The 19,996-nt window shown below is 42.7% G+C and overlaps 2 protein-coding genes across 6 annotated transcripts in view; one reads left to right on the top strand and one right to left on the bottom strand.

Moving 5' to 3' along the window:
• Window positions 1–793: 793 nt before the first annotated feature.
• DCTN4 (dynactin subunit 4) lies at window positions 794–19,139 on the bottom strand. Of its 2 annotated transcripts, XM_039483971.1 has the most exons (14): window positions 18,947–19,139; window positions 16,275–16,345; window positions 15,527–15,705; window positions 13,615–13,658; window positions 11,741–11,848; window positions 10,930–10,950; window positions 9,913–9,986; window positions 9,134–9,246; window positions 7,821–7,930; window positions 6,609–6,682; window positions 5,790–5,844; window positions 5,028–5,135; window positions 4,480–4,577; window positions 794–4,056 (listed from the first exon to the last, which is right to left on the bottom strand). In XM_039483971.1, the coding sequence occupies exons 1-14, from the start codon at window positions 19,079–19,081 to the stop codon at window positions 3,843–3,845; spliced, it is 1,404 nt and encodes a 467-aa protein (XP_039339905.1). In that variant the 5' UTR covers window positions 19,082–19,139; the 3' UTR covers window positions 794–3,842. The 2 variants fall into 2 exon arrangements, with proteins under 2 accessions (XP_039339905.1, XP_039339906.1); XM_039483972.1 differs by lacking the exon at window positions 10,930–10,950 and having other exon boundaries at window positions 18,947–19,138.
• The window catches only part of SMIM3 (small integral membrane protein 3), a 14,624-nt gene continuing 13,546 nt past the window's right edge, over window positions 18,919–19,996 (top strand). For 3 of the 4 annotated variants that reach the window (XM_039483973.1, XM_039483974.1, XM_039483975.1), the window contains exon 1: window positions 18,919–19,045. The gene's annotated coding sequence lies outside the window, so the exon portion shown is untranslated. The remainder of the gene's footprint in view (window positions 19,046–19,996) is intronic. The other variant, XM_039483976.1, reaches the window with a different exon arrangement.

Here is a 19,996-nt window from a genome sequence, read left to right as displayed (position 1 = left end):
GTTACAAAGGGATCTCTCAAAACTGAGCAATTGTACAGCAAAATGGCAAATGACATTCAGTGTAGATAAATGCAAAACAATGCCAGCTACACATACAAAATGATGGGGTCTAGATTCAAGAAAGATCTTGGGCGTATAGTTCTTTGAAACCACTTGCAGGGACTATTCAGCTTGGAAGAGAGGAGTGTGTGGGAATATGATACAGATCTACAAAACCATGAATGATGTGGAGAAAGAGAGTAAGGAAGTTTTATTTACCCCTTCAGGTAACACAAGAGCCAGGGGCAACCCAATGAAGTTAATAGGCAGCAAGTTTAAAACAAACATAAGTACTTATTCAAACAGCGTACAATCATCCTTTAGAACTCATTGCCAGGGGATGTTGTAAAGGCCAAAAGTATAACTGGGTTCAAAAAAGAATTAGGTAAGTTCATGGAAGATAGCTAACAGCCATTGATTGACCAAAGATGGTCAGGGATGCAACCATATGCTAAGCTTCAGACTGCCAGATAGTGGGACTGGTTGACAGGGGATGGATCACTTGATAATTGTCCTGTCCTGTTAATTCCTTCTGAAGCATCTGGCACCAGCCTCTGGCAGAAGAGACTACTGAGCTAGATGGACCAGAGGTCTGATGCAGTATGGATATTCTTATGTTCAAGAATGATGTTGAGCAACCTCAATTTTTCCCTCACAATTAAGACCAAAATCAAAAAGAATTTCCAGCCAAAATCTTCAGTAAACTGGAGCTAAAGTAGAAGCTGTGTATCAGTTTAAAGAACATGCCTTGGTATTGTTAGTTTTAGTAAAATTTTATTGTGAGCCAGGAAATTTTAAATAAAGGCAAAACTTTGAAAGACTCAAACATTTGAAACCATCTTAGGTCTGTGGTCCTATCCATCACAAATTTGTTTCTAAATTATCTTTTATACTCGTTTTGATAGAATGAAAGAACTAGGTACCTTGTGCTGGTGTCCTCCTGCAGTCAGTTATACAGAGTGTACACCACCAGCTCACTCTTAAAGCCGAGAACATTTTAAACCCAATACAGCTGGTCATCTGTAAAGTCCTATTTTGAGTCCATAGCTAAACTTAAGGGCTAAATTGCTAAAATACAGGATTTCAGATATTACCTACCTGTGTGAGAGATTTATACTTCTTGGATAGTGTAGGGATGAAGATAGAGAGTGGCAGAACTGCAATACATGTTTACAATTTCACTATTTTAAACAGGTTTGGGAATAGTTCATGTGAATAAACTACTGAAGTCCATTAGAAACAGCTGAGTGACAGTATAATCCAGTAGCAAGCACGGGATTTGCGATCAGGAGCTCTTGATTCCAGCTCTTCTGTTGATACTTTTACAATCTTAGAGAAGTCACTCAACTCTGGTTGAAATTTACCCCTCATGTAACTGACGAATGGAATGATCCCTACCTCATATACACATTGAGCATTAACATGTTACTGCACTTTAATACTATTATTGCACAAGATAAAAAAAAGCTAGCTTTGTCTGCTTTATTTATTTTAAGTTCACCACATAAATTAAGCTATAAGGCAACACAATAATCTGTCATTAATGGAGTTAACATTGATAAACGCAGAGTGCTTCCATTGTTCTCCGTTGGAATAAGTGAGGTGTTTTGCACAAATATGCATGGAAAACAGCTAAAGTTACTCCTATCTCCTATAAGCTTTTAAGGGAAAAGAAATTCACTGGACTAGTTAAGCCATTCAAAGCCAATGTGCCCTTTACTTTTCAAGATAGCAATTCAGAACACCAGAGTACATCTGATTTTCTTAAATCAATAGCTAGGTGCTAAAGAACCTTTCTTGTGTAGTTCAGTAGAGCAACATCCCAGCTCTAAACTCAGTTACGAGTGGTGAACAATCCAGTTTGAAAATATCAGCCAGCCAGCCAGCCAAAAACTAGTTTGGAAAAGATGGTTTTTGATAGATAGTGTTGGTAGTTTGCCAGTTACTTTGGCTACTGAAGAAAACTCAAAGTTTAAGTGTTGTTATTTGGTTACATAAGACAGTAGCAGACACTTATTAACACTATATATTTATGAATAAATACTGGCTACACTTAAACTCATGCTGTACATCTGTGTATCATCTACGCAAATTTGTAAACATTAAGCCCCTCTCTGCTGTGATATCCATTGCACATACTAGCAGATAAGGTGCAGCTCCTTCCCAAAGGCTGTCAGACAGGATGCAGATCAGTATGACTACCTCTGGACACAAACAGGGTAGCAGTTTCTGCATGCCACGATGCCCCAGTCTAGTCCTTGCATTAATATTTGACTAAGATAAAACTATGCATTTTTCTCCTTTCCCAGATACCACACATCTTACACTACAGAACAACAGAGTCATATACAGTACACATGTTCCTTATTTAACTAAGCAGAGCACATCTGGAAGGGCTTGAAGGCCACTTGGTTATCTTCAGGTTGCATGTCAAAGCCCCAAGATAAAGATTTTTATAGTCTGCATTTGCTGCTCATTCAGGGAGATGTTTACAGAAGTCACCGCTTTTAACTAAGAGCAACTGAAAAATAATCTTTGTAGGAAGAGAAATCCTGCACTGGTTGCACTATAATACTGTAGTTAGTGGTAATGGAGGCATGTTACAATGAGAGTCATGGACATGCTGTTTGTAACTGGTTTTAGATCTGACTTGCGGCCAAAATAAGCCTTATGGTAGCACATAAGTTACCATGCCATAACATAAGTGTACATACTTCTGAAGTGCGTAGGGTTAGGATAAGCCTTTCTTCCTTTTAATTTTTTTCTGCTCAAGGAGCCCACAACTCCCCCCACCCCAGTCACTAGTAAACACACTGAGCACACTCCTGAACTGGTTTTGTGTGTATTGAAATGATCTGCGCTATCATATTCTTTGGTTGATTTCACCATTCATTAAAAATAATTTATTGAATGCAAAAATTGCACTCAGTAGTGTCCTAGCCTCAATAAAAACTGAAGCAGCAGCATTTTCACTTCAGTGACCTATTGGTCCTCCCAAATCCTAGAAAACTATGCATAATAACCTACATTTTCCAACAAAAAAAAGGCTTAAAATTATATAAATTATAAGCCAAGCCCACAAGAGCTACAGCAGACTGTATTTCAACACAAGCAGCAATAAATTGTTAAGATCCATTGCCTCCCACACAAGCTGTAGAGAGCAAAGCATTCTTTTTCATAAAGGGGGAAAAAAAAACTTACACCTTTGAGTGCCTGGGCTAAAGAAAATTTTAAACTAATGAGATTCTTATAGGGGATGGGAAGCAAGGAGGAGTGTATCATGCTGCTGCAACAGATAGCTATTGTAACTGAAGAGACAGGGTCACAGCCCTGGAGTGTTTGCTCATGAACAGCAGGCTCTACCAGAGAAAGGATTTATTTTGTTGAGTATTTAAATATTGGCGTCATGGGACTGATATGGAGAAGAGGAAAGCCAGCGTAAGGGTTTGGGTTTTTTTTTGTTGGTAATGCTAATGTGACTTCAGCAAAGGATAACACAGGCCTAGAGATGGCCTTCTTTGTGCTGAACTTTGTGCTGTAACTTAAACAAGCATGTGGTGTTGTGAGAAAGCCACAGATTCACACAGGAGGCATTACAGAGAGCAGAACAAACCATCCGACAACAGAGTTACCTTCCCCCCCTTCCCGACTTGTGCAACCTCCTCCTCATTTCTTGGCAGGAATTTGTGGTGCGTGTACACATCACAAAGGAGGTTTCACAAACCATTTCAACAGGGTGCATTCTGTCATGGCAAAAGAGTCTATCCCGAGGCCGCCTTTATGGATCCAGCTGGTGGAAGCCATTACGGGAGCAGTGGGCCAAGGCTGAGCTCCACATGATGGGTGAGCCAGATGACCTCAGAACTCTGATCACCTTCCTCACTGGGGCGGATTGGAGCGGCCAGATTTTTAAACTCATGCTTCATCTTAAAGCTCACGGTCACTTCGCCCTCTTCTTTCTGTGGAGTGACCTTGATGAAAACTCCCACCTTGTTGGCCTTTCTGAAGGCTACAATGCTGCAAAATAAGAAACAGAGCATTAGATCAGCAAGTCTCAAGCAGCTTCTCTCTTTATGGGTCTGATGCAACATCTCTGGACAGATCTTTAAGTTATTCTAATACCAACTAGTAACTTTACAATTTTTCAAGTATTACTAGTGGTTGTAAACTCTGCTTGCAAAGTTAGCATGATTCTCCAGAGAACAGACAGCTGGAACAGCTGCTTTCAATCTGCAAGCTGACATTGCAATGCACAACCTATATAGAAGTGAATGTTTTCTGAACAATCCATACCACAGACTGAAACAACAAAACTCCTACATTGCTCAAGCTTGACAAAAGCCTATGTGCTGAGGAAGAGTAACGGAAGAGGAAGTTGCTGAATATAAGCAAGTACTGCATGCCAAATTATCCCCCAGACATGAAAGATGGAAAACTCACTCAGGGTCATCTTGAAAATCCTGAGGTTCTGCCAACTCGTCATATTCTGCTGCAGCATCTTTGCCAGCTAGGATTAGCTCCTTGGGAGGAACTACCACCTGCAAAACAGTATTGAGAAGGACAATGCTGAAAAACATCCCATCTGCATATCTAGCATTACAGTAGGCACTCCCTTCTGAAGGCTAGTCATGCAAGGGAGCACCACAGAGGGAAAGGAGAAGAGTCCTCTGGTTTTCCTCCTTATCAAATGGTCACTATCACACTTTTCCCTTGGATTAGAAAGTTACATCTTCTGAGTTATGGATGCGGATAATAAACCTGTTGAAGGTGATTCACAACTGTTCTCAAATTAATGGTGATATTAATGCACTAGGTTTAAGGTTTAAACCACCCACATAAGGAGCGTGACACATGGCTGAGACTGATGTACATGAATCCTCCTGTAGCTTATGAGAAGTTGGATGCTGCTCAGCCCAGCCCATATGAAAGCACAGTGCACTGGAATAGGTCTCTGCATTATCAGATTGTACAGCAAGAAGATGCAATACCTTAGCAGTACTGTTGATGTCATCAGGGTCTCCCTCCTCACACTCCATCAGTGTGACATGGGTGAGGTTTTCCACTGGATTGGTCAGAGTCAGAAGAACTTGGCTCTCCTGGTGGGATACACAGGCAGGATGCACAGTTTAGGAACCAATTATACTGAAAAAGCAGCTTTCACTCTTAGAGTTCTGCTTTCTAGAGCTGACCTCCAGCTGGCTAATGTTGCCTTCAAAATGATGTCACATTAATTCCCTGAAGATCTACAGAATACTCCGCTGCTGTATACCATCCATCCTCCTCATGGGACGTACGTATTCAGAAAAAGGATGCTATGCCATGTTACACTTATGAAGGGCACTTCCACCTCACTATTACAGTGTTAGAGTGTGAAAAAGTATAATAGGAATTTACTCTGACTCCCAACTCAATTAGCTCTCATTCCTGATATACTGGTACATCTGTGACATTCACCAGTATCATACTGTACTGTAGTCAACTCATTCAAAGTGAAAAGATGTCTTACCCACCTCATCCCAGACCAAGATAAGGACACCACTGGTAGATCTTGCCATCCCTTAGTTATGGTACCTTCTCTGAACCGCAGTAGTTGCTGTTTAACTCCATTCCATTTAGCTATGATATATGAAGCTAATGCCATCACAAACCTCGTCCCTAAATCATGCCAGAGGACCTTTTTAAAATATTGTGGAACCACCATTCATACTCTACTTTCCACCCTAAGGGGACATGAAAAGAGAAGCACTGACCTTCATGTAGCGCAGGTTGGGAATGGACATGATCCTCACCTCAGGGATGTAGTTGCTACAAATGAAAGACATAACGTGAGTCTGCTCTTACCAGTACCCTTTCCGTCAGGAGTCCACCTACACAGTCAAAGATATTCATCTGACTTGTTTAGACTGTATGCTTTGGTTTGTTTAAAAAGATACATTTCAATCAAAAGGATTATACAGAACAGACAAATCCAGTGCTCTGTAAATAACTCCCATCAACTACAACCTTATTTTGTAAACAAGAGAGTGTCTTTTTCAGATTGTTCAAACTCTTAGTGAATTTCCTGAGGATAACCTCACAATACGTACCCTCCAGGTAATTTAAAAAACACAAGTACGCTGTAATTGTCCCCAAAAGCAATGGATTCTACTTGAAACCTGTTTATGCTAGGATAGCTTTTGTGCTCATTTGCATGATGCCACCTAGAACAACATCTCAATGCTAAAGCATCAAAGATCATCGTTTTTGCTTAAGTTTTAAATGAAAAAGCCATAATTTTTCATAGCTGGTGCTTGTTGATCTACATAATCTTTGGCAACACTCTCTCCACTACTGCATACAACATTCTGCTAGATATATTAAAAAAAATTCTTGGGTTACTTAAGGAAACATTGCATGAGCATCTGTGTGTCCACAACTAGTTTCGGTTACCATGTTATTTTTTACACCCCCAGCTATTTCTGAATTTTTAACATCAAGACCACTGCTAGGCCTAAAAGAAGGTAGGTTTTTAACTAGATATTAATACACAGCAAGATACTGCTCCCCCCATCCATTCCCAGCATACTCACACAGCAACCAGTTGGATTTTGAATTTGATGGATGTTGGATTGAATTCTGGTTTACTCAGATTATGTTCACATTTCTAAAAGAGATTAAAAGATATTATAAACATCACCAAAGCACACAGTACAGCCACACAATAAAGAATAGGAACTGCAAGTATCACAGTTTGGATGTTCTATTTACTAATTCGGTTGGCCTAAGGATCTAGTACACACAAATCGTCCTGAATTTGGTCTAGGCATTTGGTCGAAATTCTGATAAATTGAAAATGTCCAGTTCCAGTGCTATCTTGAAAACCTAAAAATTTGGATTCTCTCCCCGTTTTCAAAAAACAAATGGAAAAGCAACTACATAATGCAAGACTACAATCTCATCACAAATCCGCACTAAACTGGAGTTACTACAACCCTTTCCTTCAGATGAAATTAAATTGTATTCTTATTTGTTGTTGATAATATGTAGCACCTAGATATCATTTTACATCTTAAAAATACTTTAAAATATGAACTAATTACTCCTCAGCAATTCTGGAAGCTAGATAAAGATTATCCCCATTTGCTAGATGGAAAACAGATATGTTGCCCAAGGTCATATAGTGAATCATCAGCAGAACCAGGATATGAATTCAAGACTTCCTGGGTTCTATGCCTGTTCTCAGTCCTCTGCTTTTCTGTTAGGACACTGGTTGAAATGTCAAAGGGAATCAGTATTCTGCATTGGGTCATATCAATGGTAACCGACTTTCCATGTCTACTGACTAGGTTTGTTGTTTGTTTTTTTAAACAAAAGGCCATTTTATAATACCAACTATATAAACTACTCCCAATCTAACAACTAGTTAAGGCATTTAAATCCAGATTTTCAAAGGTATTTAAATCCATAAAGAAGCAAACAGGGGATTTTCAGACATGCCTAAGCAAGTCGTCCCTGGGAGTTAGGTGCCTATCGGCTTCTTTAGGCACCTTTCAAAAATCCAGCCCTTAGTCTCCAGCCACGTGCCTCACCTTGCCCTACAGGTATAGTGGGCTTATTCTGCTTCACCAGGCCCTGATCTAGTTGGTTGTTAGACCTTTTCTTATTCCATGATCCTTTAGCACTACTGTGGGCTGGAACTTTCAGAGACAAAATGCAGTTGCAAGTTAGTTTTCCAGTTGGGTCCCCACAGTTTAGGATTCCAAAGCCTAGGAAAAAGCTACTCTCTGTATCCGGTTACCTACCCGACAGCGCAGGGAGCGTTTGATCAGAAGGTGCTTATGGCGCGGGTAGAGCTGGGAAGCACAGATTGGCTGGAAGTCAGGCTGCAGAAGACGTTGGTGCAGGGTAGTCACTGGGCACATATTTGAAAACAAAAATCCAAATTTACTTCTCAACTAGAGTCACATTAAATCATGCAGTGTGTTTGAGACTACGGTATACTTTTGCTACATTTAAGGAACTTTACATCAATGCTCCAGTAATTCAGTAATTGTCCTGATCAAAAAATTAAGATTTCTAGTAGTGCATGGACACAAAGATAGGACAGCTGTACAAAGAAAGAGCAAGGCCCAGGCGCTGTAGACATAGCTATGATAACGATGACAGCGAGCCATAGAACCGGGGACCAGACTTCTAAAGCCACTGCATGACTATTCAAAATGTTTTAGGCATAAATAGGAAATAGCACTTGATCGCAGCCTTGAAAAATATTACTCCCCCAGGGAAAATACCATTTTCTTTGCTTTTTTCATCATCAAACCAGTTGGACAGTGCGCTGTACAAGACAGAAATAGTCTCTGATCCAAGGAGTTTGCCCAGTTCAGACTCATGCACCAGATTACCCAAAAGGTGTATTCCTAAAGTAGTGCAGATTTCTTAAACATTTGCTTTTGTGGATTGGAAAGGAGAGGATGGACATTTGGCACAGCGCGTAAGTAGCATAACTCAAAATAGAAAATCTAGATTATTGTTTGAACTTCATATTTTATACTATTCACTCCCAAAGTTCCTCAGCCAATTTACAATGACTTGCCAACGGAGGAAAAATCCAGCTAAATAATCCAAGAGAGTGTAGATAAACTATTTAAAACTTATGCCAAAGTAATGCACAATTGTTATTATAAAGCTCGGTGTACAAGTCTACTCCCTATCAGCACAGCTATTTCCCTCATTTCCTGTTATTACTAACAAGGACGTCTGCTCTTTTCCCTCCTCCAAATGCTGCCAGTTTTCCAAAGCAAACAAAGTCATTAACAAACTGCAATCACAAGGATGCAAGAAGACAGTTCTGACTTTTCAGACGCTCACTTCAACTTTTCTTATTAGACAATGAAGTCTGACCTCAAGCAATTAATGCTGTAATTTAAAAAGCCAGAGATTTCATCATTCTTTACTAAGTTGCATCACTGCACCACCTGCAGCAATACAATTAATACAACCCTACAAACATTAAAAACCCAGAAGGATCATTTAATGTGCACAAAGTCTAGGCTGTTCTCAACGGTTAGCTGGTAAGCAGCAGCACAAGAAACAAAATGGAATATTAAGCCATTACCCTCTGTTAGATTTATTGGTCTTGTGTAATAATCCTCAGGCAGAGGTTCCACTTCTTCTACAGCATCAGCGGGCTCAATCTTTATCTCCTTCAGGTCCTCTCCTTCTTTCAGACTAAAGCAAAAAAAAGTAAAGACAAATTAGGCAGTCATTAAACATGGTACACCTTTAATGACTGAAAACATTATACCATAATAAAGTGTCGGATTATACTCAAAACAACAACAAAAAAACCGTGTTAAGGCTGAGATTCCCTCTTAACTCATATCACTGTCTGAAGTAACTGACTTTCATTAACTTCTATTCAGAAATCTATGCAATATCTATAAAAGCAGCAAAGAGTCTTGTGGCACCTTATAGACTAACAGACGTTTTGGAGCATGAGCTTTCGTGGGTGAATACCCACTTCGTCGGATGCATGAAGTGGGTATTCACCCACGAAAGCTCATGCTCCAAAACATCTGTTAGTCTGTAAGGTGCCACAAGACTCTTTGCTGCTTTTACAGACCCAGACTAACACGGCTACCCCTCTGATACTATGCAATATCTAGGAACAACAGGGTAAATTACAGGATGAGTGACCGCATGGAGATTGAGTAGTGATCTCATTCCCTCTGCCCTGGCATTTTACATGATCCCATCTCTCCACCTACTCTAGAGATGAAGCCCTTTTCCAACAATATCAGATAACTTATCCATCTCTCTCAATTTATACCTTTATCTTCCTGTTTATCCCTTTCATCCCTCCCACCGACAACGTGCCAAACCCTGAAAACTCACGAGAGTCCGGAAAGAGCACTGATGGACATCCCAGGCCTCTGACGCTGGAGTCTGGTTCCAAGGCCGTATTTGTCCTACAAGGAGGAAAACAGTACCACCAAATCCAGATCCGCTGTCTGTCGGGACACAGGCCTACAGCAAGCTTGAGCCTGCGACAGCATGACAAGCATAGGGTGCCAAGCAAATGAAAGCAAACTGAAAGTTTCTTAATTTGCAGATTTTCTCTGCAAATCTTGCTGGTAAAAAACTTATGGGCCAGGAGGGGCAGAAGTATACTGTCAAAGATTTGTCAAGCTTTAATTCTTTACTTTAACCACCAGGCTGAACAACTACAATGTGCTGAACTCAGTTGTACTCTTGAAGGCAACTCAGTTATAGTTAGCGCAGAAGTGGGTAAGTGTGAGCGTATTATAGACTAAAACACTTTGCACTGCCACCAGAAGTAGATGGAGAAAGTGGAATACAGATTAAAGTTCTGGATGGCATGGGAACTGGCTACCTAAGTCTACCCACCTCTAGGGATGACCATAATGGGCAAGGACAGCTGAGGTGCTCACTGACTTACTAGATCTCAGCTGGAGACAGGATGCTAAAGGTGGAGGACCTGCTGCTGTGAGGCCTAAAGAACCTGACTTCTCAGACCTTCAAAGGACTGCTGCAAGGCTCATCCTATAGGCAAGAATTTGCTTCACCTGGAGCTAAATGACAGGTTTTCATCTGATGGGTTGGGCTGATTGGTAGAAAGATTATTATTGACACCCATACTGGGCAGCCATGTTAGTCCATGCAGGGACTGTGTCTTAGCCAATGCATCGGAAAGTGCTATTTTTCAAACATGTTATGTGTCTGAGGGCCAAAAAAAGAAACCCTAAGTTATTAAATTACAAGCTTTATAATGAAGCTCAGAACGATGTTAAAAATCAAACTGGGATGGACTTCAGACACACTATTGGTATGTGAGTGGTTTCAATTTGCACTACAAGAGCTTTAACACTAGCAGAAACTGAAGAGACTTACCACTACGTGTATTGTGTGTTGCTGTGAAGAGCCCCCCAAAAAGCAGCAGGTAGCAACGGAGACAAAAAAATGCAGCCATAAGACGAGAGCAAATGAACAGAGCAGGCTGGTTATACAGTTAACCGAAAGGTTGCAAGCATACAGAGGCTTGTTCTGCTAAATGAAGTAAGCTTCTCTCTAGTAGTTACAAGAAATGTACTATTCAGGTCTGATAAAACTGTTAAGCCCAACTTCAGTTAAGACTTTTAGCAGATAACCAATGTGTGTCAATCCTGCATTAGGAGGACAGATGGCAAGTATCTGATGAATGGGCGTACAGAATCGTATGGAGAAGTATTAACCCTGGTATCCTGGCTAAATTCCAACTCTGGCATTTGTGTTCTCTCTAACCTCCCCCTATATAGTTTCAAAATATAAAGATTCTTCCTAGCCTTTAAAAAACACTGGTGTGTTACACAGGGGCAGAACTGCTGCAATGTCCTCACACAAAAAGCGGCTGCATTTCATTGCTAGCTGAGCTGATCCCTTCACACACCGTCTGTGCAGCAGATTATGAGATCCTTCAGGGATTATTAGGTGCAGGGCCTGGGAATTAGTGAAATTCTTGGATGGAAGATTACTGATCCCCTCCCCCCAAATAGGCCTGAGTGACTAAGCATAGGTTCTTTACTTCAAATCCTTCTTGACAGATTTCCTTCCTTTTTTCTGGCAGACACTATTATCCATCTAATTTTCAAAACTGAGGCAGTAAAGAAGCCCTGCTCCTGTGCTCCACTGTTTCTACTCTAGGAGCATCACCGTCCTAGCTCACCGAAAAGGCCAATGGCATGTAGTTTCGGCGTCGCACCAACTTCTTACGGTCCCGCTCAATCTTCTCTTTCTGAGCCAGCTGCTGGTAATACTCAACCAGTTTGTTAATCTGAAGGAAAAAAGGGATCAATTATGTGCTGTGTGAAACACTACGCCAGACAGGCCAATGGCATTCATCCATCTGTTGGGTTTCCCTTCCCATAAAGTATTTCCTACCATTGCCAATACTGGTTTTATTTTGAAGGAAATACATTGAGGAAGCGTAGATGTGTCTCAGTCTTACCACACAATGGGCAACAGGAGGAGCAATGAAACTTCTGCTCAACACCCTCTACCATGGCTCATCTTAAGACCAATTCTATCATAAAAAATAACACATTATCCCACTTTCACTTCCCAGCTACCACAGTAATGGAGACGTTTTTCAGGCTATTGGGTGGAACACACGACACTCTCCAAAGTCATGGAAAATACAGCCTGGCCAGTTGAGAACAATTTGGTGTTGAAGTACAACTGGCAATCTCCTTCTCAGAGACCAACGTGTTTAATAGAGGATGAGGATAGTAAGATATATTATGTTGGGGACCAGGAGAGCTCCAGGCCTAGAAGAGGGGATGACCAGGAAACAACTTCTGTTCACATAGCCAACAAGCGTTTTTTCAAAACAGTTTGCATGTTAATTAAAATAAAAAAGTGTTCCTGCCAAGTTAAGATCCCTCCTTCCAATGTAGTTTCAATTCTTGGAACTTAGTTTCTGTGTGTGGAACTTTCAGATGAAGTCCAAGAAAGCAAAGTCATGTCTGATCTGTGCCATTAAATATTCATGTTTGCAGCGTCGTCGTAGCTGTTGGTCCCAGAACATTAGAGAAACAAGGTGGGTGAGGTCAAATCTTTTATTGGGCCAACTTCTCTTGGTAAAAGAGACAAGTGTTTGAGCTTACACAGAGCACTTCTTCAGGTCTGGGAGAGGTACAGCTCATACAAGGTGGAACAGATTGTTACTATAAGTAATTAACACACATTGTAATAGACCCTTCAAGGTGAAGTGGCCCGTTAACATCACTGCACTTGTAGGATTGAAAAGGGAGGTTAGAGGGTTACAGATTGTTGTAATAAGCCAAACATCCAGTGTCTCTCTTAAATATTTAGTGTCTAGCCACGTTATGAATTTAAGCTCCCAGGCTCATCTTCTGAAGGTGGTGTGCAGGTTTCCTTTGAAGATGAGGACTAAGAAACCAGCTATGGAGCGATCACTTTGTGAAATGTGTTCACCCACAGGTCATATGGTGTTTTTGTCTTATTTTTCTGTGAGAGTTCATTCACACAGTGATTGGCTCATTTCACCCACACAGTTGTTGCTGGGGCATTTAGTGCATTAGAGGAGGGACACCATGTGTTGTGATAGGCATGCGTAGGACCCATGATCTTGAAAGGTGTGTTGTGGGGAGGTATTGCTCATCAGAGCAATGGAAATATGTCTACAGATTTTGCATCTATGTTATGTTAAATATTCATGGCACTTTTCATAAGGGTATTGGTTTGGCCCTAACATTTCCCTCACCACACCTGCTTTGTGCCAGTTGGTGGCATTTCAACAATGTTTGTCTGAATGTAGTTTGCACAGAACTTTGGGATCTTTCAGGACAAGAGGCATTATACAAAATATTACACCTGTGGTAGGATTTGGCAGTCTCTGAGGGGCTTTTCTTCTGCTGAATTCAGCCAAGACACTGACCTCATGACTACATGTAACCACAGTTGCTTTCTCAGGAATAACTGAGATGCAAAAATTCACTGATCCAAACATAAGACCAGAGCCTTTCTGTCCTATGCCACCCTCCTAAGGTTTAAGCTTTACCTCTCCCCTTCGCTTACCCTCTGTGTATGTGGATTCTCCGGCTCCTGCCAACCACCACTGGCTGAAACAAAACAAAAATACAACAGTCCTCAGAAGGAGAAGAGTCTCATGCTCAATACTCTGGGCAGCTAGAACAACTGTTCCTAAGACTCAACATCCGTGTTTTCCATGACAAGGCTGTAGATGAGAAGTTGTAGGCAAAGTTTCCATTTTTTTCATGATAAATCTTGCCTGTTTGTTGTAATAAGATGCTTGTTTAACACTAAAATCCCACACTAGCAGCTGCCACCAAGAGCAGCACAGATCATGTGAAACACTATGCTGAAATCTTGGAAAGATCCAGGAGGTTCCTCTATTTGGAAGGCTATTCACATGAAGCTTCATGGAGAAGTAGCTTACTTGATAAGTTTTTATACAGCATTTTAAACCAGTAATATGCTTGTAAAGAATCACATTATCTACAGCAACTACAACTATTTACGTAGTTGACAGGAGATGCAATTATTTCACAAGTCATATTCTTTGGCAATCACAATGTCCTTCCAGATGAATCAATATAAACTAGTTTCCACCTCTACCCAAAGTATCCCCGAAGATGTCTCAGTGTGAACAAGAACTGTTGATTAAGTTTTAAAACCATTCCATAAATGAGTCCCAGATTTGGATGCCAACTGCCAGTTTACATAAGGTCACTGAAGAATCATAAGCTGATCTTACTCCCTTCATAGCATAATTAAAATTTCTATTAGTCTAATCATACAGTATTAAAACAATTATTTACAGTACTTTAATCGTGAAGTGAAACACAAGGAAATTAAATGATAGAAAAATAAGTAAAACCCATGCACTAGGAAGAGTGTGGTAATGATTTCGTTACATGACAGCCAAACCTCTATATAAAATAGAGCTTAAATTCTTATTAGATGGCAAGACTAAGAGATCCAAAAATAAGTTTCCATTGCAGGAAAACTCAACATAGCCTATCCACCAGTTTGACATCCAATATTTTTAAATGCAACACGCAAGTGTGTTAGGCAAGTAACAAATAAATCACAGTGTCCCTGCCCTTCAGAGTTTGCAACTGAAGGTCCCAATCCTGCACTCACTCTGAAATGTAGTCACAGGGCAGGCACAGGGATCTGCCTGTGTCAAGTCAGCTCCAGGATTGTGGTTTAACAGTCTAATCTAACTAGTAAAACTGTGCAGATTCTATAATTACTATATTCCCTGCTAGGCAAGGGATTTAATATGCACCGCTACCTCGATATAACACCACCCGATATAACACGGTAAAGCAGTGCTCCAGGGGGGCAAGGCTGCGCACTCCGGTGGATCAAAGCAAGTTCAATATAACACGGTTTCACCTATAACGCGGTAAGATTTTTTGGCTCCCAAGGACAGCGTTATATCGAGGTAGAGGTGTATAAAATTGAAAAATGCCTTGAACAGAAAACCTAAATTCAAATACTGACTCTAAAAAGGCTTCAAAATATTCATATTTTGACATCTTAATAGAAGTGCCAGTTTACAGAAGTGATGGAGTTATCATAAAGTACATCACACATCTGTGCTATCAAGCTGATCTACTTAAGAATCTGAAATAATGGTAGTTTGTTATACAGAGAACAGTTCTGATTAAGGGGGAAAAAAAGAGTTCCTAGTTCAACTGGATCTTTTACACTACTGCAGAACAGGGTGAGAAGTACCACTAACTAACTAATCTTAACACTTCTCAATTCAGAGAGTTCCTAAGTGGCAAGATCACTTTTTACCAAGAGGATGGGGTATCCAGCTCAGACTCTGTGGGTAAGTTTTACTAGGGTTACACGCACAACAGACCCAGGAGCAATTTTTGTTATTTAATATCACCGAACAAATGTTCTCTTCCAACATTACTCACTGTCCTGTCTTTAATACTGAGTTACTTACCAACAGACTTATCTGCCATGCCCACATCTCTGGAAGTCCAGCGGCAAAATCCACAGGCCAGGTAATATGCTTTCTTCATTGTAGTCTTGGCTGGGTCATCAGGAAGTGGAGCAGGAATGCTTGTCGCCCTGGTGGAAAGTGTGTGCATGCAGCATGGGCAGTCAAAACAGTTAGCACACCTGTCAAAGACAAGGGAAAGTCATGAGACTGAAAGATCCTTGACAGAACCCTAGTGTTACATAAGAGTCTTAGAGAAATGTTCTCAAAGAACAGCAACTCAGAACTAAAATGTGCCTTTTTGGTCTCACACAGCAGCTTTAGAAAACATTATGCTAAATAAGGGAAGAAACAGGATTTCATAAAGTCAGCCAAAGGGTGGACAGAATGAGCTGGTAACACTGAAAAACGGTACTAGGGATGTAAATTCATTCCAAAGCTCATCTACAACATATAAACGTGACGGCAGATGAACAAAACATTATTATAGTGCCAAAAATTATACATAGCACTTCACAGTAAGACACGTTCCCTGTCCACAGGGGGTCACAATGTAAGTAAGACAAAACGTAGGATAACAGTTCAGGAGAGGGAGACTGAGAAACTCAGGCATTATGGTGATGGGGCCGAACAGTACATAGATGAGTCAGGGGATTAGTAATGCTGGAGAAAAGATTGCTCAAGGTAAGGAGCTTTAAAAAGGAGAGATTTAAAGGAGGAGACTTTGCAGGTCAGAAGCAGTCTATCTTACCTATTCTTCTTCAGCTTAGCTTCAGCTGATGGCATATTTTCTAGGCAACTGGGACAATAGTGAGAGTCCACCTGGTGAACAACAGACAAAGAAGTCACTTCATCTCTCATGATGTGTGTATTTCTGGACAGGAGAGCAGCAGCTGAAACACTTTGCTGCATGATTTCAAAATGTTTTATGTTTCAATGAAACATAACAGCAATGTGAGGTCAGTGAAGATGTAAGACACATCTTTGATGTTTGAAATTTTTCAGCCTGGCTTGGTAAGGAGTTTCTCCTTAGAATCTTATCACAGAAGAGGGTCTTGTCAAGAAGGATTAAATGCTACTACCTAGGAAACAGGCTAAGTTTAACTGGGCCCTGATATGTTAAAGATTACAAGAGCCTCAAGATGACAGCCATCTGTTTCTGAACTTGAATAATTAAGTCAATAGAGTACTCTTGCCTTTCATCATTTTCCAACTATATGACTACTCTATTTCCATATGTGATCACCATGTGTCTAACTTTATTTTGTCATAATAACTGAATGGGTCAGCAATTAATAGCCTGGAAAGTGTTTTATAGCTATTTTGTATCTTAGAGAACAAATCAATGGGAATATTATATCTCCTTATACATCTTTTTATTGACAGAGCTGAAATTAACAAGTGGTAACTGTTATCTGTGAAACTGCTTCTGGTTTTGGACCTTCCAATACAGATTTTTCCTGTCTTAATATGTGATGACTAGCCCAGTCATTGCAGTGAAACAGTATGAGAGATGCAGCCAACTTACTAACCCTTTTACATTGATAACAAATGCTGACACATTTGAACAAATAGATGTTTTCCTTACATTAGATTATTTCATCTCCACTTTAAGTGCTTTACAAGTCTTTAGATACTTCAAAATGCAACCAACCAGTAGCCTGACTCCAGGAATTTTGGCAGAATATCATTTTAAGATTATTTTTCCAACTTTTGGTTAGGATGTGTCAACATATAGCATTTTTTTTTCAAAAAAAGATATAATCTGCATATAGAAAACAATATTTCCCTCACATCTTAAGCCTTTAGTATTTTAGGTTTCATAAAACACAATCAGAGCAGTTTTCTTATGACCTTGTTGCTAAATCCACCTCAGAATATAATTGTCAAGAAGTTGCAGCGCTCAAATCAGCAACCTTGGGACCGATACCTCACTAATTAAAATAACTTGTGCAAGCATTTAAACACCTCTCGTGTTTTGTTTGATTTAAACATGGTGATCAGGAAAGATTTTCAGGTGTCAGCAGTGTCTGGACAGAGGGTAACCCATTTATCCATAACCTCAGTTGATCACTATCTAGATTTTAGGTGAGAAAAGGCCTTCATCTTGAATGATCGTTTTCATTGCTGAAAAACAAACTCCTGCCTGCAAAAATCTTTGATTTCAAATACAAGGGAAAATGGCTTGTCCAGATGAAAATAATTTTTTTTTTTAAATCCACAAAACAGTACCTCTGAACCCTGAATCTGGACTCAGAGCAAGTCCCAGAGGCCAATGCAAGCTTATTTGTGACAGACAATACACACCATTGTCTCCTGAGGCTATGGCTACACTTAGCGCTGCACAGCGCTGCCGCGGCAGCGCTTTGAAGCGCGAGTGTGGTCAGAGCGCTCTGGGAGAGAGCTCTCCCAGCGCTGTCCGTACTCCACCTCCCCGTGGGGATTAACGTACAGCGCTGGGAGCCGCGCTCCCAGCGCTGGGGCTCTGATCACACCGGCGCTTTGCAGCGCCGCAACTTGCAGCGCTGGAGGGGGTGTTTTTTCACACCCTGCTGCAGCGCTGCAAATCTGCAAGTGTAGCCAAGACCTGAGAAAGGGCACTACTCTATCGTGCTTTGCATTCAGTGCTTTGTCTGGGCAGAGGTTTATACCTGACAACCCAACCCCACCACCCCTCTGAGAGCTTGGGGAGCATCACACCTCCTCCCAGCTTTACAGCGAGGGAAAGCAGCCAAGCACAGGCCTCGCCCATGGCCATGCAGCGAGTCTGTGGCACTCCGGAGCTCCCGACTCCCCGGCCAGTGCTCCTCTGTCTACACCCCAGTGGGGCCCTGTGCTGTGCCTACAATGCCAGCAGCCACCCCGGGGTTATCCCTGGGCTGCAGGGGGAGCAGGAGACCTTCTGGGGCTCAGGCCATGGGTTCCCTGGCCAAGAATGGTAAGTGGGGGAGACTCTGCCCAGGCCACTGGCGTGGGGGGGCTTGTTTGGGGCGATCCCCTCAAAGGCCGAGACGGGGGGAGGGGGCCCAGCCCTCATGAGGCCAGGTGGGCTCCCCCCGCCATGTAGCTCCTGCCTAGGACAAGGGGGAGCCCCTGCCAAGCTAGGCCACCTCCCTATAGTCCAGACGGGCCAGAGTAGCCCCCCCCCATGAAGGCATTAGCCAATCAGAAGAAGAAGCTGGCCGACAGACAGCGATATACACCAATCAAGAAGCCAGCCAGGCGCGAACGACCCGCCCCCATGTAGTTGAACCAATCGCAGAGGGCTCGAAAGCTACCTCAACCCCTCCCCCTCGTAGAATATTAGCCAATGGGAAGAACCAGAAAGCTTGAGCGGCAGGCGATGTGACCAATAGGCGCCGGGGGGCCGCCCTCCTCGCTGGCCTCCGGTTCGGCTGGCGGCGGCCCGGCCGCGGGGGTTACCTCGTGGGAGACGCACTCCAGGGAGCGGAGTTCGCTGCAGTAGCGGCAGAAGTAGAGCTGGGAGAGCGGCGCGCGGATCTCCTTTTCGCCGCGCACCAGGTACGAGACCCGCTCCGACTGCAGCAGCGACGCCATCTTGGGAGCCGGGGCCCAGCCGCCGCCGCCTCGCCCCCTCACGTGATCCGGGCGCGCGGCACCCACGTGATCACCCTGCCACTTCCGGGCCGGGGAGAGGCACGTGGTGGGGGTTCAAGGCGGGTAGTGCCCATGCGGGCCGGTAGGGGGAGCTGTGTGCCCTCTCCATGTGGTTCTATGGGGCTCTCTGCAGCGCCTCACCAGGCGATGAGTCTATAGGGGCTATGGGGGGTTGGCCCCTAGCACCCCCCAGCCAAGCCACAGCCCCCCCCACTCCGAGCAGGGGCAGGAGGGATTGTGGCCAGGCTGGGGGGTGCACAGTCCCCCAGCAGCGGCTGTGCCCGTCCTGGGGCGGCTCCCTCGGGTTGCAGGTGAGATGTCTGAGCCCGTTCCTGCCTGCTCTTCGGCTCCGCCGTGTTCTGCTCCTCACCTGGACTCTCACATTTGTGTTATCCTAGCGCCCAGCCGCCCGGGGGCAGAGAGCAGGACTCCATTGTGCTTGGTGCTGTACAAATGCCGAACAGAAAGATGATCCTGCCCTTAAAGAGCGTACGTTCTTACGGGTAACTGGGTGGCCACGGCAGACAGACAGGAAACGCAAGGAGACAATAAGACAAAAGTGTCCAACCATGGAGCACAATGATGCATAGCTGCCGACTTCCCCACTTTCCCCTGGGTGCTCAACCCCCTCCCTCTGCCCCCGGCCCCACCCCCAGTCCACCCCTTCCATGTGGCCCTGCCTCTTCCCACCCCTGCCCCCATTCCACTCTCTTCCCCAAAGTCCCCGCCACAACTTTGCCCCCTCCCTGCCCCTATTCCAACCCAGGGATCAGAATTCGCTTGCAATATTGCCAGCATCAGTCATTCAAAAATCCTGAGTCAGGCCTAAAAAATTGTGAGATTAGCTTTAAAAGT

Source organism: Mauremys reevesii, linkage group 8, assembly GCF_016161935.1.
Source record: "Mauremys reevesii isolate NIE-2019 linkage group 8, ASM1616193v1, whole genome shotgun sequence".
NCBI lineage: Eukaryota > Metazoa > Chordata > Testudines > Geoemydidae > Mauremys > Mauremys reevesii.
Note: the sequence above shows the minus strand (reverse complement) of the source record. Positions and strands in the feature narration are given on the sequence as shown.

Bases quoted from the DNA above. Each gene is read 5' to 3' on its own strand.
- DCTN4 (XM_039483971.1), bottom strand. From the start codon at position 19,081: ATGGCGTCGCTGCTGCAGTCGGAGCGGGTCTCGTACCTGGTGCGCGGC. The intron at 13,659-15,526 runs GTAAGTAACTCA...GTTTTGTTTCAG, and splicing joins CATGGCAGATAAGTCTGTTG to CCAGTGGTGGTTGGCAGGAG. The intron at 9,247-9,912 runs GTGAGTTTTCAG...TTTTTGCTTTAG, and splicing joins AGTGCTCTTTCCGGACTCTC to TCTGAAAGAAGGAGAGGACC.